Source organism: Rhyacophila brunnea, unplaced genomic scaffold (genome assembly GCF_057557595.1).
Source record: "Rhyacophila brunnea isolate RB1 unplaced genomic scaffold, BYU_Rbru_1.0 scaffold_12, whole genome shotgun sequence".
NCBI lineage: Eukaryota > Metazoa > Arthropoda > Insecta > Trichoptera > Rhyacophilidae > Rhyacophila > Rhyacophila brunnea.
The window spans coordinates 20,816,825-20,835,319 of NW_028232774.1; the positions used below are offsets into that span (position 1 = coordinate 20,816,825).

Genomic DNA, 18,495 nt, shown 5'->3' on the forward strand with positions numbered 1-18,495 from the left:
TTTTCATTCAAATAAAAAACAGTATATGTTAAAATACTACTATAATATATTATTTACTAATTATTAAGTGTCGATACTGCAATAACTGTGTATCAGGGAGAGACTGTCCTCTTTGTCAGGTCAGGTCGTCAGGTTTTGCGTTTCTATGGTCATACTGTTTGCCGTGACCCAGAAAACTTTGTAATATTAATTATTATTGTTCTGGCTAATGTGCCTGATAATAGAGGCAGAAGAAATTTATTAAAAAACTGATAGCATTCACCACAATGCTTACGGAGGATAGGGAAAACTGGAGAAAACTGTCCAGAACGACACAATCCCAACTCAGCCATGATGATTACAATAAGGTAGAGCATTATTAAGTACAGAGTAAATTATTACTTTGTTCGCTCCAATGTAGAGGATAATATATCCTTCATCCTCCACATAAGAATTCCTGTGACTGGCCATAAATGAATATTGTGTGTTTGGTTCAGTGCAAGCATACAGTGAGTTATGTAAAAACCATTCCTTTTTTTTTTTTTTTTAAAGTCTCTTATATCGACAGACCAATTTTTATCTGCTTTGATTGACATTATTATTGGTGTGCAACCTCAACTAATAGAAAGAATTATCGAATGTTTGAAAAATACCAAGCTGTTTATATTGAAAGAATCAATATCAATCTTTCTACTTACTTACAGTGCCCTGTCACGCCTCTGTGTTGGGGCATAGGGTAAGCACAAGGTCTCACCACTTCCTTCGGTCCATCGCCACGTCACGCGATTCCCGCCATGTGAGACCTTTTTAATGCAAAATAATATTATTGACTACAGCACAAAAGTTTGCTAAAGCAAAACAATTTCAGGCATGTAGAAAATCACAAGCTTATTTAAAATTAATTAATTTTAATTTAAATGCAGACACCGCCATACCCATGAGGATTCCATGACCACTGGAAAGATTGCCATCGTTGGCAACCGTGGCACATCAGTATAAGTATTCCAACTATAAAGTTTAAATCAATTCCAAGCTCAGTGTATGAAACATCTTTAATTATTGTGTTTTCCCGAAAATATTCTTCATGAATTTAATTTAGATAGGTAATTTTTTCGTATTTGTTTTATATTATACGATTCGCACTAGGATGGCTTTAATTATATTGAGCCATCCAATAAAAAATCTTTTGTATTTGGGAAATTAACGGCCAATTACAATATACAAATTAATATTTTACGCATCGTCTTGTACTATCCCTGGCGCGGTGGTGAACGAAATGAAAATAATAAAAATAAAATCGAAATTCAAAAAAAGAACACAATAAAATATCGCCAATGGCCGCGTGGGCCGGCCAGTGTGGGCAGCTCGCGGGCAAAAAATTCGCGCTGGAAACTCACAAAACAAAACAAAAGAAGAAGAAAAAAATACAATAAATAACTTCAGCATCGAAAGTAAAGGGCGACCTTAAACTCATCGCTGAGGCCAACGTTTTTACAATATTAATTCCACACGACATTAAAATAATATTATGTCGTTTTATTGAGTCGACATTTAAATGTGTGTATTAATTCGAAAGAAAAGTTGACAGTGTCCTTCACCTTTGTGGCGATTTCATTTGATTTATAATTTACACTTGAAGTTTATTTATTGGCTTCCACCGATAGTCTTAATTGTCCAGCTGTCTATTTTAACGCCATGTAGGATTTATTTGAATTTAATATTCCCATCAGGGAACAGAGACTACGCCTATTTCTTATTGGTCGCGGATTCAAATCTTGCGAATGAATCGAATTCATACACTGTTTTTGACGTACAACTAGCCTTTGTATCCAGCAAAGCAGATTGTCGATTGCTATGTCTTAAAGTGCGGCCACACCGGCAACAAGTCACGCGACAACTCGTTAAATTTTACGATAATTATCATAATTGCTTAAGAAAGTTTACGATAATTATCATGCTTATCGTAAAATTTAACGAGTTGTCGCGCGACTTGTTTTCGGTGTGGATTAGGCATTAGAATCGTTTATAACGGAGTAATCATAGCAAAACAAAAATTATACAAATGTAACTAAATATAAAGATTAAACTGGTCAGACTCTCTAAGTCGGCGAGACAAGCGGTGAAAACTGGCCTCGATAACTTCGTTCCGGCGGCCATTTTATACGCATAACTTCGTGAAAAACTGGAAATTTATGTCGTACTTTGTAAACCATTTATTTATTCGACAAATAAAACAAATTGAAAACTCTGACTAGTAAACCGGTGAATATATTGTCATACCTACTTTGTTAAAATAAACACCGTGTTTTTACATTAGCAATAATAATTGTTTAATTAAAAAACTAAAAAATTTTAATCGTGCGCTCTGTCTCCGATGAAACACGGGGTTTAATCTTCCTCTTTCAATGGCGCTCCAACTCGATAAGAGCGTTAGCCTAATGCACCACTTTCACCCAGTCGTAGCTGGCGCGATGATCTACCAGACTCTACTATTTACATTCTACACTCGACATTGAGAAGGGCTCTTGTATTTTGTCGTTGGTGTCTGGGCACAAGACAAGTCTGTACAACTATGGAATAAACAAAATATCATCCTCAAATGACCAAAATAACCTTGCTAAAATGCTTTCTGATCTTACTTACAAATCTCGTTAATTCTGATAAAAAGTCAAACATGACGTGTTTACACTTTCGTATCTATTATGATATGATAAAAGTGGCCAGCGGTGCAATTTTACATGCTTCTTATTAAATTGTAAAAAAAAACTGTTTCTCGTAATTATACGAAGATACTAACATTCTACTTTTGAAAATATGGAAATTTTAATATGATCTATGCAAGCCACTCCTGTGCTCTTCACAAAAAAAAACTAGTAATGCATACATAAATAATGCAGACCAATTATTATTTTATTGCATTTAAAATATTTTGACATTAACTATGTATAGAGGAAGTGAATTGAATTTCAAAGCATCAAAATATTTTCCATTATTCTCTAAAGACATTTATTACTCTTTTGAACGTATGCTGGGAGGGGGGTAATACAGTAATAACTTACCAAATACCAAGATCCTGGTCGTGAACAGAATGTACGCGATTCCTACTATGATTTCTAGTGTTAGGAACTTTGGTCGAGCCTAAATATGAAGAGACCTTCTTTCTTGTCATATTATAACACCGCAAATTGTAAAAAGTGTAAAGCAAATCATCTGAAGCACGCGTACACCTATTCCCCATAAAAAGAGTGTCGAGCATCGAGGAAGAATATAACAGTGTCAAGCCATACCTAATAGGAAAATCGTGGATACAACATTAGGTTACCATAGAAATCGGCAATACTAACCTATTCATTTAATTCCTTATTCAATGGATTAGTAATGCTTAAAAACAAATTTTCATGTCCAAATCCACAGTTAAAAACTCTCACGTAAAAAAAAGATTGTGTTTTTTTAATATCATTCAATTATACGTGTTTAATTTAATAGTTAATTTAACAATTTAACGCCTGTTTACGAACACCTTACGTTAGTAATGGAATTTCGGGTTCATAAGAGAGGTCCAAAGGTTTAATGCACCCAAGTCGTATGTCATTAGGGAGGCAATTACAGTTTTGCATACAAATTGATTGCAATATATAAAACCACGCCTACGGGCTATTTAGAAAATTATGCTCAAGTACGTGGGTCATTTCTGGACCTGAGAGATAAACTGAATCATTCTCAAAGGACATTTTTTTCGGTCAAGGCAAAAAACGAAAATTTATTATGGTTTCCGTCGTTCATTGGCGATTGATTTTGATTCAAATTATTTGTTTTACAATGACATAAAAAATATGTGTTGAACAATATTAAAATAAAAATACAGGGTAATATTAGTAAATAAAAAAGAAAGCACACCGAGTGAACTAAGTAAAAACTTATAAAACAACGTCTACTTAAAGTCACACTCGCATAAGTGTAATATATCAATATTCGCAGCGATTTGATTGAACATAGTTATTGCCTTCTCAATTTGGATTACTAATGGCAGGTTAGTTCTGCACCTCGGGAGAACAAAAAACGGATGATGTGTAACTGACATGCGATATACATTAAAATTTAATGCGTTTTAAATGTGATAATTTTGTTGGTTGAATATTTTTTTTCGGATAAAACTGATTTTCTCTCAATAATATATTTCTCTCTCTTTGTAAATATTATATATAGATTATATTCAGTTAGTAGTTAGTAGTGTTAGACGCGGGATTTGAACTCACACCTTACAACTTCATAAACGAATACTTTATATTTAACACATAATTTAATATCTTCGAAATGTTTTTACATTGTTTCCAAAATATTGACTTGTTACATTATTTCATCGAATGATTAATAATTTATGAATGTTGTTACAGGTTGGTTCGCCATTGTAGGCGACAAAGGTTCAACAACAGCCCGCTCCTATAGCACCCTCGATGACCTGGTCAAGGCTCACGTGCCATACTTCCTACCATCAGCTCACCTGCCCGCGTACCTGCTTCAAAGAGACCCTGGTAAGTGACAACAGCTATAAATAATTATAATTAACTACATCTATTTTAAATCTAGTTTTATTTTATACGTATTTATAATATTCGTTTTATATACCTAAACTAAATTTTATTTTATTTTCACTATCATTGTGGAGACAATACTGATATTATTAATCCCGCCACTTTCTAAGTACCTATGGTTATGGCCAAACATTCTTTTTTTAACATATGTGAAAACCACTACAGTTGCACTGCGGCCAATTATAAATAATTTCGATTGTTGTTTAGTGAAAGCCAGCGGCAAACAAATTTTGAAAATAACCAATATACTGGATTATTTGTTAGGTTATGCTATGTTAGGTTATCATTCTTGAATTCATGAATTTTGCCAAAATCGACTATGAAAATTGCCGGTGTTCCCGTCTGGCTTCCAGTAAACAGACTTGTACCAACATTTCTATTATTAAAAAAATATATATTCAAAATAAACTCAGCACAGTCCGTTTTGTGGTCCGGTCGCGCGATTTTTAACCTCACTTACTTACTGTCTTAGTGTGTATTATTATTCTTGTCAAATAATCATTGTTTATCTCTATTCATTGCTTTATAGTGTATTTATTGCTATCTTCCTTGCGGATATGAGTATGGAAATGTTATGAACATTTATGTGGTAATTTCCGCTCGTCTGCAAGAATAAGGCCACTAATTTTTTGCTGTCTTACTCTTAAAAGAAATGTTACCTTCCTTTAAAATATAATTACCTACTCAGCGTTATCTAAATAAAACATAATTCTGTTATTTAGCAAGAGGAACATCTCAAAGATGACAATCATAATATTGATATACTTAAGTAGATTTAAAACTATTTGCATTACAATAATATTTGATGCCAGATAGTTAGCAGTGTCGCAAGAGGAAGTGTTTGCAGCTCTAGTGAATCCGCGTTCACGCTTCGGCGGTCGTTTTTATTTACAATCTCGTGTTAGTTTTGTTTGCAGATTATTAATGTTTTTTTAATACTATATATTTTTATTTAGTTGTGTTCAAATCAAAACTTTAAACCGCAGATGTACGCCACTGCAGTGATATTTATTACGAGAACAATAATAAACTTATTATCATTCTTTAAGTTTATTTTATGATTATTTCAGATTTTCTATTCATTACGAGATCAATGATTGAAACCGTGGTTGGTTCCCGCGTAAACAAAATTTTAAAATTATGTAATTCCGGGCGCCATAGCCAACGACCGATGTGAAAGATATGTCGACCCTCGCTTGTAGTACCTACTAGCCCTGCTCACACGTACAAGAACGAATATGAGGGATAATTAAATCTACGTGCATTGCAATAAGAATACTTATTGCAATCAGTGTTGCCAACTATAGAGCATTAACATAAGCTAGATGGCAGACAAATACGCTAGGATTTCTCTAAAGTAAAAAATGTTTAGAAACAAGTGTTTCAAAAAATAAAACATAATTATTAACATTGTTTTTACCATAACAAAGTTTGTAGAAGAATTTATCTTTTACCTATTGTACAAAAGGCCAATGTTTTGCTTTTCAAGCGTAATATTCTAGCTGTTTATGAGAAGTTTTAAGCTGTGTGGGATGACGGAAAAAGACAGCTTTATTTAACGCCATACGCCAAATGCGAATTGTCAACGCTGATTACAATAGGTATCATGTCTTTACGAAATTATTGACATATTCTGCTATCGTATTGTTTGCACGATTCTTATTATATCTATGAATTCATTGCAATTAGAATACTCCACGTTCATATTTTTGACATATTCTGCTAACGTGTCCATATTCAATATTAAGATTTTTATATCTAAGGAAGTGTCTTTATATAAGTCCATGAGTAATGCTGTTTTCTTTTACCACAGGTGTCCGATCTTAAGAAGATCATAATGGGCCTCCACATAGTGGAGGTTGTATTAACAGATTTTTGTTTTATTTTTTACGAGAAATGGGTGTTAGCCACGTCCTCAACCTATTAAGGTCCAGTGTCAGTTCAGTGTCAGTCCCGGTACCCACGACATTATATGCCGACGCGGTAACTGCTCGGCCATCATAGGCGTGATAACGCTGACTATAATTATAATAGGTAGATACTTATTGTCATTTATATTTTTGATATCATGATTATTTTTCATTTTGTAATCATTTATAATATTAATTAACGAAATCGATGACCGAAACCAAGTCGCACCATATAATTCCTGACGTCGTAGAGTTATTCTTATTCTGAGTAAAATGTTAGGGTCCATTATTATGCGCTTTAGAATTCAAACACATTAATAAATGTATATCAATATTCATATAATCGGCATCGGGCCAGCTTTAAAATGTCACGTGACAGTCTGGAGCGATGTTTCTTTTCTTACCAGACTCATGCCAATAACTATGATGGTTCATGATCAGTAGGGTCAGGATTTATATGATAGTGCATGTTTTGTTAGGGTGTATGCAGAGCTATGAGAGTTGCACGGAAATCCGTTTTGAAAAACGAAGAATCCAAAAATAAAATTTTATCGTGTATATAAATGCATATTTGAGACGATAGAGCATATTTGAAACAGTAGTGCATAATTCATAAATAAATGCATATTTTAGGGCTTTCATAATTTTAGTTTTTTAAATTATTTTATCGAAATATTACTAAAATAGGTAGGTAGACAGTTTAGATCCACTTGCTGTGGATTTATCAGAAAAAGTGAAGTCAACTCGGGCACCTTTATTACTCTGTGGACGTCGAGAGGTCGTTTTCCGCATATAAACAAAATACTGACAGATATGCGGAAAATTTTAATGCCAAAGCACAATATTGAAAAAAATATTCGGACAAAAAAACAGCACTTAAATAATAGTATTTAGGAATAGTTAAGTGTGTCGTTTTTGTTTTTTAAAGTTGTGTATAGTTTACATTGCATTTCTTATTCAATTATTTGTACTTGTAAACAAACTATTTTGAATATTGTGATTGATTATTTGCGTTTTTTTGTTATTGTATTATATTGATTGAGATTATTAATTTGTTATTGGATTTTTATCAGTAATATTGGGTGAAGTGGGTATTTACAATTTTTTTCTATAAAAATGTACATTTTTAACAGCATATTTCTTTTGTTTTAGTTCATATGTGCATGCATATAATCATGTTTTTAGTTGCATATAAATCCGATCCCTAATGATCACCATCAAGGGTGGGGTCTAGGATGATTCGGCGCCGAAACAACTGGACGCCACGTAATCGAATAAAATCCGAAAATAAATAAACGTTCGTAAATTATATGTACCTACTATAAAATATATATTTAATATTATTATTTATATTCAAATTATTATACTATATAATATAATACTTAGTGAGAATTTAAATATACACACGTAAATAATAATTTCATTGTGCATATTATGTGTAAGTTTCAACGAGAAGAGAGTTATTTCATTTTTATATAATGCCTCAGGCATGATAATAAAATTGTTAAGCTGCAATAAAAACATTATGTTAAGAGCAAAATGAATTAAAACTACTAATACGTAGACGTAGTAGAGAGAAACTGATTACAATTCCTCGTCTATTTTCTGTTTAAAATCGTAACGAACGTCTATTTATTTAATTCGAATAATTAATCCCAATTGTCCTGGCGCCCAGTTGCCCCAATCCCTCGAGTGTGTTACTACGGACCCTTACCGCCCAATCCATCTTCCTTATTTGGCATCATCAAATTTCGCTCGGATGTTTATATCTTTTTTTGGACAGACAATATGGTTAACGCAGTCAAAACTTATTTTCCAAACACAATATCCAATCGTTTGTGTTGATATTTTTGAAATGGTAGAACACGACAATTGCACACCAAAACAAACGTAATATGTTAAAATCTGACCACAACAAACATCGAGAGATCCAATTGCTATCTGAATTGTCGTTCATAACCTGAGAACACATAATGTAAAGTGGATTACATTTTGAGTAAGGCTGTCAAATTTGGAGAAATATAGGATAACTCCAACAAGTGTTAAAGAATGTCGTGTCCGGAAATTTGTACGTATGCAGTTCGCCGTATCACACTTCCCCGTGAAATGTTGTATCGGAAATATATGAGCGTATATTAAAGACCGTCCAACCTCTTTGGGTCGTATAGTACCGAGATAAAATAAATGTCTAAATAAAACACGGTTTTTATCAGTTTACAGGAAGCCAGCGTCAAAGAAATTTTAAAAATAGTCGATATCCTGGGTTATTTGTTAGGTTAGGTTGGGTTTTCATTCTTGAAGGAACATTATTGTCTGCAATGCTCAACAAACAACGCGTATTTTTCCATCTCGGTGCTATAGAGATGACCGTATAGTATACGGTCTTCTCTTTCTGATAAGAAAGCTCACGGCGAACTGTTCTGCGGTGAAATGTAATACGTACAATTTACATGTTACCAAAGAATATGACGTTATGTTCAATAGGTCGTCTGCATAATAATCTGCATTAAAGTTTGTCACGTAACCGAAACGTACATTCAATATTAGTAATATTTGAGGACATTCCGGAGGCCTTATATTTTTTGGGTTTTATGACGTGACCATCATTATGTCATTAACCAAATCGCACTTCAAATTCTTGATCTATGAGGACTGGCTTCACACTTAAGTATATCTTATTAATAATAATTATATCTGTCAATTTTATTGTCCACGACGGCGCTAGTCGTCTTTCATAGAATCTTTAGTTTAATTTGGTTTAATAAGTTTACCGTCTAAACAGTCAAAACTGTCTATCTCGCTCTAAAATTTAACACACCCAAGAGAGGTGCTGTTAAAACATAGCACTTATTGTTACAATAAGTTCTAATAATTCGATACAAAATTACCCTCGATAGCTGCCGATAGCGGCTGATAGCAGTCTTGTGTATAGAATAGATTCGCTGGAGTTATTATATCTTCAAATGGCTACATTATAGATTAGGGCTCAGAATTACGTTTGCATGTATTAGATCTAGAATAAATTAGGGCTACATGTATAAATCAAATTTGTTACCAGCACCCACCAAAGTGTGCGACACTTCGTACCCTTGAAGCACAGCCTCAAGGGTTCCCTCGCCGTGACCGCCCCCCTCCTCATCCTGCAGCGGTGCTACAAAAGCGACCTACGTACTGCAAGTCTGACATGGAGGGAGGCGCAAGAGTTGACGATGGACCGAGGGAAGTGGCGCGAACTTGTGCTTGCCCTATTCCCCAATGCTGGGTCGTGACAGGGTAGAGAAGAAGACCCTTTTGGGTTGGCCATCTCCATATAATGAAATTACACATTTTGTACTTATTTATACAATAATGTTAGACTGATTTTGCAAGAAGTGCGGGATGGTTACTTGCCGCACAGTTCCATGCGACGTATAGCTCTCCTGGTATTCGGATTACGGGTCGTGCCTCGCGGATTTGTTCAGCTCTCGTGATTAGGCACCGTTGCGCCGCGCAGGGCAGTCATCGAACCCGCGGCCGCCGAATTCTAAACGATCGATAATTATTTTCCAATCGTGCGTGAAGCCGCATCTGCCGTGTCTCTATAGACACAGCTGCACAGAACCGAATGAGTTAGCGGTAAACTAATAAATTGCTAACTGCTACTATTAATGATTCGTACCTTGATATTTTTATCGGCCCATTCGTGGAAATAAATACCTGCCGATAATCTGTAATTTTGTTTGCATCGATGACTTCAAATTTCTCAATAAACTTTATTATAATTTCCATAAGCCAAACCAGAAGAATTAACTTCCCTAATCGCTTCCTCTTCCTCTTAAAATTTATTTATTTCACATATGGCAAACATGATAAATTACAAATTTAAGGCCATAACACGACATAACAACAAAGGAAACAAGATTTTTGTTTTTACGAGAAATAAATGTAAGCCACTTGCTCAACCTAATAGGTCAATCGACGACTCCAAACACAAATTGGAAAACAATATGTGTATTTACCAGACCAGGATTCTAAACTGGGACCAACGACATTATATGCTGTTCGGACTTCGTGGGACATGGCTATAAGAAGAGTAAACATCACCTACGTCGAAGTACACCGAATGAGCTACGAGCCCATTTAAAACATTTTAAAACACTAATTTTCACGCAAGTGGAATATATCAATATCCGAAGCGATTTGGTAGAACACATCCCACATGCTCTCCTACGTGCTCTCCCAATTTGCATTACCAATACCAATAGTACTACCGCACATAGCGTCGATGCGATATTTTTGTTAGAAATTTGTTTGTCGTATGTAATAAATTTCACTTGCCATGGAGCGCAGGTAGAATAGCAAAACGTTGCATCATTGAAGTGAGATATGGCCCCACCACATCACACCCGCTCATAATCGGGCGTATCACGAGACCCTACGTCTGGTTGTGAAGCATAATTTTATTATGACCGGGAATGCCTCAGGAGCAGTTACCCAAGGCTGAAGCCGCCAAGCACTCAAATGTGCTTTGACTGAATTTACATGACATTAACTTAAGAGTAGGTACCAAAAGGTTGCAAAAGCTATAGGTAGCAAAACTGCTGAACAATATAAGTGAAGAGATCTTCTCGTTGCAATTATGGCGCCGCAAGTTTCCTAAATGCAACAAAATTGGCCTTTGTGGCGACCAAGTCAAACGATTCAGCAGCTCTTACATTTTGTGCGGAAGCTACATTTCTATTCGTTTCGGCTAGCCGCGTGACGCCACTGTCACATTATAGTCTCTCATGTGCGCGCGGAAGAGAGTTGCAGCATTGCCGGCTGTCTTGATTTATGACCATGTCCCAGTCTGGACAATTTTCTATGTGGTAATTTTTAAAACTGCACACACTTTATAGCTGATTTAAAAAATCAGGCTCCTGGGTGTTTCTGTGATTGTATTGCTGTTACTACTAATGTTTCACTACTGCCATTGGGTATGAAGTTCTGTTGTAGTGCTCAAAATAAAATAATAATATTACAATATTTAAAATGCACATATCTAATGCTACTAATAACAGATAAAAATCGTTACGTAACACTGAACGGGTCCATACAAATTAACTAAGAGTGCCGACGTGTTTTTTTCTCACGTCACCCTAAACGTCAATGCAATTTTCATTGTGTTTTTGATACCTACTTAAACAATATGACGAAATATAAAAATAATACAATGATATTATTTTCGGCCTTGACCCAATATGGAATAATGTGCATTATCTTAAATTGACATTGCTAAGAATATGGTCAGGCGGTAATAAAATAGTAATTGAATGAAGGGTTACTGCCAGTGTTGTCAACTGTCATTCATAAAAATATACCAAATAAGGCAAGAAAATAAGATTTTATCAAAATAAAAAATGTTATATATAAACTAATATAAATATTATTTCCCAACGTATGAAATTAAAAAAAAAAGATGCCTCTCTTATGAGAAACTATCTGAAGTATGAGGTTACTTACATTATTTTTTCATTATTAAAATATCTGTATTTAGGCATACAACATAATATCAAAATGAAAAACAGCGTGAACATCAAATTAAAATCGAACTCAAAATATGCAAAAAAAATAAATTGTAACTGACAGGAAATGTAATTTATACCTACAAACAAACTTTGTATTTTAGCCAAGTAGGAAAAGGAAATCGAATGAACATATTCTGACTTGTTATATACAGATTTATGCTGTTCGTGGTGACGAAAAACGGTAGATTTAATGCCATACGCCAGATGCGTAGTTGACAAGCAAAATCTATATTTAAAAACCGTAGATCTGTTTAATCTTGTTTGAAAATGCTACGTTTGCCTTTATGTGTCATGGGTTGATATTTTTAGTTTTTAAATAAAAATGCATAAGTAGGTACCTACTTACCTTCTTTTATGCGTCGCGTGATACATCTCTATTTTATGTCCTTCGCAATTCCGTCATTCCCTACAGCACTCTGACATGTCGACCACTATATTCGTTGAAGACATTAAGTATATACAATTTCAATCTCGTGTCGCTTGATCTGTAAATGCATATCTCGGTCCATGCTGACTTCACACGAAACACTTAATCTTTCTCGATTTGTAATATTAAAAGGTTTGATTCTTTGATCCCACGTGCAAACAGCTTTTGTAACTGAACGCCATTGTATGTTGGGTACTAAAGGTGGTGTACCTACACATTATACTTAGCTAAGGTTCGTGTGGTTATTGTGAAATCGCGTCATCTCATTGTGCAGATTGCAGAAGATGGCGATGGGTTTTGCGGACGAATGACTCGATTGTCGAAACGGTTTGGGTTCATTGGCTCACGTACTCGCAGGGCTGACAAAATCATGTAAGTATCCGATGAAATTCAGCGGTCCCTTTTGATTCCAATTTAATATATATCTATAACCATAAATCACACCCTTCAACTAAAAACAAACAAATGATAGGATGACACATTAATATTAATAGTTCATTTTTTTATAAGTAGGTACAAATTCGTTTTAGATTTTTGAGAGGTTATGTTATTTTTGGGGATGTTGGGTAATATGTATACTCCCATTTATGATACATACATATCTCTTTGACATTTCGGTTTACCTAATTAAATAATTATATGACTATTTTGAACTGTTTTGAGACCCCCTTTTTAAATATTTTGGCAAATCGATTTCGTTATTTGCGTGAAAATAAATCTTTCTTCTATAAATACGTAGTTTAACATTGTAAATAAACCTGCCAGAAAATGTATTTTAATTGACAGCTTGGAGAATAGAAAATATATAAAGTTCATATTATATTCATTCTTATTTATAAAAAATATCAGTTGGTATTCACCATATATAACTATTGCTTTATGACACGTATTTCAATCCACTCGTGTCCATAATAGTATAATAGTTCGCTGGGGTTAAGTAGCAAAATGATCGCTTCTGAAACCGTGGTTCGCCTGCTCGAAGTCTACTTCTGGCAAATTCACTCTTTGTTTAGATCAAAAGCATGGACTCGATAATTAATGTGAAGACATATTCAGGATGCGGCCATGATGTACACTAGATTGTAGCATTCATAGCATATGGAACAGTGGAACACCCTCAGAAACAAAAATCTTTGATCAAGTGGGTTTCCAAACCGAATCTTATTAATCGCAATCCACGCAAGTGCTTCTAATTCAGTGGGTCGCTTAAATAGTAAAGCACTCGCCTGACTGCGATAGATGTATATACGATTCCCACTCTAAACGATAATTTTTATAATACATACGCATATTTCTGATGCTGTTTTTCATTATTTCATCATCATAATCATCAGCCTGAATCAATCCACTGCTGGATGAAGGCCTCTCAAAGCTGATTCCACTTCTCTCGGTTCTGCGCATTGCGTTGCCACGTCTTTTCGCAGAACTTAACCATTTCATCGATCCAGCGGCCTCGACATTATTTTTATTTCTGTATATTTTAACAAATGATTTTATTTCATTTTCTACAATAAATAAAATTCGAGATTCTTGTCTATTCAGTGGAAGCCAACGGCAAACAATTTTTGAAAACAGCCGATATTTTAGATTAGTTGTTAGGTTAGGTTAGATTATCATTCTTGAATTCATGCATTTTGCCGAAATCGACTATGAAAATTGCAGCTGTAAACAGACTTGTACCAAATTCGATATTGAATGTATTAAAAACAATTTTAATTTGAATCCATTAAAAGATTACATACCAAAAAGACACAAAAAAATAATAACAACATAAGTAGTATTATTAGTTTGGTTTATATTTGACTAAAATATCTTCAATAAAGATTAAATTCCAACTGCACTATTAAAAAAATGTAATATATATTATTACGATCATCATACGTAGCCGTATCTACAGAATCAACACCATATTTGCAAATAATTGGTACTTAGTGTCTGTAAATACGTGTTTTTAGTTTCAATGTCGATTTTCGTTCAAATACACATCACGCGATCATTTTTATAACCCCTACATCATATACTTGAACTTACTTACTTTTACTAATGTGTAAAGACCGTTTCTTCAAAGGAGTCTAGTTGCCACGCATTCTTTTCAATATACAACTAATTTTAGTCAACCTTTTGGGTTGAAATCCACCGCAATTATTTGTATCATCAAATTTTATTTTATTTATTTTACAGATTAATAATAAAAAAAATTAAACACATAATTTAGAAAGAGTTTTCCAAACCACGAGCGGAATCATTCCATGAAATGTTATCTATATCTCAAGCTGTCAGAGTTCGCCAACCTTCGGCACGCTAGAGTCTAGGCTGTCGCTTCGTGTCACGAAAGATATCTCCTGAAGTCACGCGAGAGAATAATATAACATAATATATCCTCCTCAACTCTCAAGAAAGGGTATATACCTATATACTTATAAGAATGTTAATATACAAGATTATCTGGTCTAACAGACACTATATATTTTATTTATTAAATATACTTGATACTGAATTTCTCTCTTTGGTTTAAATATCTTCTTTTTCGTAATTGTTATCCTCGTCGTTCAAGGTCGCGACCTCGACTGACCGGAACATCTCCATTACCTTCGACAATCCCTCACCATTCCTTCCTTCACTCCTCAGATCCGAGGGTCGTTGGTACAGAGATGGCCGTGTCATCTTTCACACCGTTACCTCAGTGAGTTAGAATAAATCAACGTATTCTTTGTAACTAACAACCTCTCCAAATTGTGTGAGCTACTGTTATCAATATAAAATATAAGTACAAATATACAGAGTATACGGTGTACCTTGTATGTACAGCTTCTTCAGAATAGAGGCAATTGAGTGCTTGGTCGTCCATGGAATTTGACGCATACTCCTCAAGGCTTTTCCTTTCTTGTGCTTTCATTGTCCATGTTTCCACACAGAATATGACTAGCGATTTTACTAGACGTTCTTTGAAAAGGTCCGCCGTCCATGGAAAGGATAGCCGTTTCATACAGCTTATAAAAAATACACGTGTGTAAAAATACTAACCGTAAAATTAGCCGAAACCATCTGGGCGATTCACAAAAATGTTAAAAAATCATTCAAACCGAACGAAATTTTCATTTGTTTAATATTTGCCGACGCAGTGATTTGTACGAATGAAAAAAATACATGCCATATATTTGAGATAGATACGATGATTATACTGATGTCAAATTCTCTAATTTTGTTGTCAATCATTGGTTGGTCTTATTTCAAAATGACACAATATAATATATGAAAAATACATACCTCAAATAATATGTTATATTGTCCGGCAACAAGAAATCGGCGATAACAGGAAGTCGCTGTAGTCGCATATAGAAGACTTCTCAGTGACGTACCTGTCATGGTGGCAACGCGTGCTAGAGGCGTGTTTAAATAATGTATCGGCTCTACTTTTAGATGCGACTTCCTTTCTGCTTTGCAATAAATCAAAAGTTTACTAATAATAATTCTAACATCACTCCTGGTCGTTTTAAACATCTTTTTTATTATAAAATGCTTCAAATTACGTAAATTGACATATCCGTAGGTTGGATACCACGGAAGCGTAAATAAAATGATAAGTTTGGGGCGTTCCTCATTGGAAAATGAACGTGGGATTAACTTCACTGGAGGGGATTGTTAGTTCACAGTTTTAGCACGTGGACAAGAAGTTCTTGTTCGACAGTATATTATACAATAAATTATACAGTATGTTATACAATGATTGATCGATGAAAATTCTACTTGCCTTGAATTCTTTTCTACCATTGGTAAATTATTAATCTAATGGTTTCAGTAAATAAATTAATAGAATGTGTTATAATACCTATTGAATATTATAAACTGTTTTGTACAATGACAAACAGTAGGGCACTGGTGTCTATTTATCGAGGTACCTATTTAGAGATAATTTCTAAAGATATAATAACTTTGCCGATGATAATAGATAATAGATAATTAAAACGCCTTTTACCAGTCTGATGTAATCTTTTAAAGTCTTGTTTCTGAAGTTTCCTATTCGCTTTTTTTCGTTTAGCTAAGTGAGATTGACACATCCGAGTTATGCTAATTTTGCTGTACGTAATTAGATAAGTTGCCGCTTGTCATTTCTTTTTATTTTAAAAATAATATACCGCGACGCATTACGATAATTATTTAATGTATACTTTAATTGTTTACAAATACGCTAACCTTTCATCCTGGCATTACGGGTTCGACTCCCGGTATGGTCACAATATTAATATGTTTGTTTGTTTTTGTCAAAGTCTGCAAAAAAGTAGATGGAAGTAACAAAAATCTTTAAAAAAAATCACAAAAATACGTCAACTCGTGCTCACGTAAGTGGAATATATCAATATCCGAAGCAGTATGATTGAACATAATGATTATTCTCCAACTGGCATTACCAATGGCAGGTTAGCTCTGCAACTTGGGAGAATAAACAACTGTTAGTTGCTTCCGAGTTATAATAGACACCCTGATAGTATACATGCCTTAAGGCCTTAAAGCAAAAAAGTCTCAAAAAACTTTCCACCATACATCGGTATTTCAACAGATGTGGGGTCCAGATTAGAGAATCCAATCCCTAGCCAAAAGCAGACCATTTTTTCCATTGCTAATATAAAAAAATATATTTACAAATAACATTGATAAAATCGGTCAAAAATAAATCTAGTATAATTTATACTATTTAAGACATTTATTGTTAATATTGTATACGTTCAATCTTGGAAATACATAAGTTTAATGGAGTAAATAATATTGTAATATAAATAATAATGTTAATTTAATATGAGATTGCTGTTTCTGATAGTAAAGACTTAATGAATGGGTTAGCGAGATTTAAAATAGTAAAGCAAATCATGGTGTACTTATGGCCTTTCCGTTCATAAATCTAATTAGTCAGCCAAATATGAAACTGCCGTGAGACGTATGAGATCATGGTGGAATTAATTTGTTAATAGTGCGAAGCATTGTTTTTTCCAATCTTTCCAATTTTTATTAATTTATGTGAAAAAATAAAATGAAACGGCAACTTACACATGGGTATAAATCAAACTTCATTCAAACTCAGTTTATTTCTTATGTAGTTATTTATTATTGAAAGTATTTTTTTCTGTTATATTTTCGTTTTTATTTTATTTTCCATAAAAATTGATAAAAAATCAATCCCGAAAGTTTCGGGATAATGTTTATCAATCCCGGGATTCATAGGTATCGAAAATAGCTCGGCATCCCGGGATTGCAATTACTCCAGATAATAGACACTTTCATTAGCCTGCTTCGAACTCAGAAATTATGAAATTTGTTTCGAAGATCTACTAGCGAAGTTTCTTTTTCAACATCTTGCTGTATGTTGTTCCTGAATTGAATTATACCTCTACCGAATACACGTTAACTAAATGAAAATTATCTAAGTTCGTTTTAAAATTATATTTCTAAACGCCTATTTTCATTTTACTTTCTTCTCTCCTAACTTTACTTTTCTCTGTAGAAAACGAATTGAACTTGGCAGCGAAAGTGCGTCGTTATGATGAGACAAGAATGAATTGTGGTTTTCAGCATTTTCAATTATGACTTTGCCGCTAACAGGCTGTTGGATAAAATAACCATCTAATCTCACTTTGTACACAGTATCGACTTACTTTTACAAAAGGTGGGAAAGTAAAAATACGAATGAAGGTAATGTCACACTAGGACTTATGTTACTTTACGGTGAACGGCAGAGAGCTCGACATGATTTCGATTCGAGGAGGTTGGGTGTTAGGTAATTGACGATAGGTACTCAATTTACAGTCGGATCCAACCAAACGCATTTGTTTTACGTATTTACACACTCGACAAAGCACATTTATTGGCGAATAACAATGCCATATAATTAAAGAAACATATCGAATATATTATGACAGTTCAAGTAAAACTATTTTTTATTTAATCAATATTCATAAGTTTTTGAGTAGAGTAGGGATGTTGATAGGATGAAGATATGAACGTAATTTAAACGAGATTTAAGAAAGTAGTATTCCTAATAGAATATG

At 34.0% G+C, this 18,495-nt stretch overlaps 1 protein-coding gene across 2 annotated transcripts in view; it reads left to right on the top strand.

The window, feature by feature from the left end:
• Nucleotides 1-18,495, top strand: part of B4 (imaginal disc development protein B4) — a 172,411-nt gene that overhangs the window by 103,261 nt on the left and 50,655 nt on the right. For both annotated transcript variants that reach the window (XM_085960926.1, XM_085960927.1), the window contains one exon: nt 4,374-4,511. In XM_085960926.1, coding sequence (XP_085817052.1) covers nt 4,374-4,511 — 138 coding nt within the window. The remainder of the gene's footprint in view (nt 1-4,373; nt 4,512-18,495) is intronic.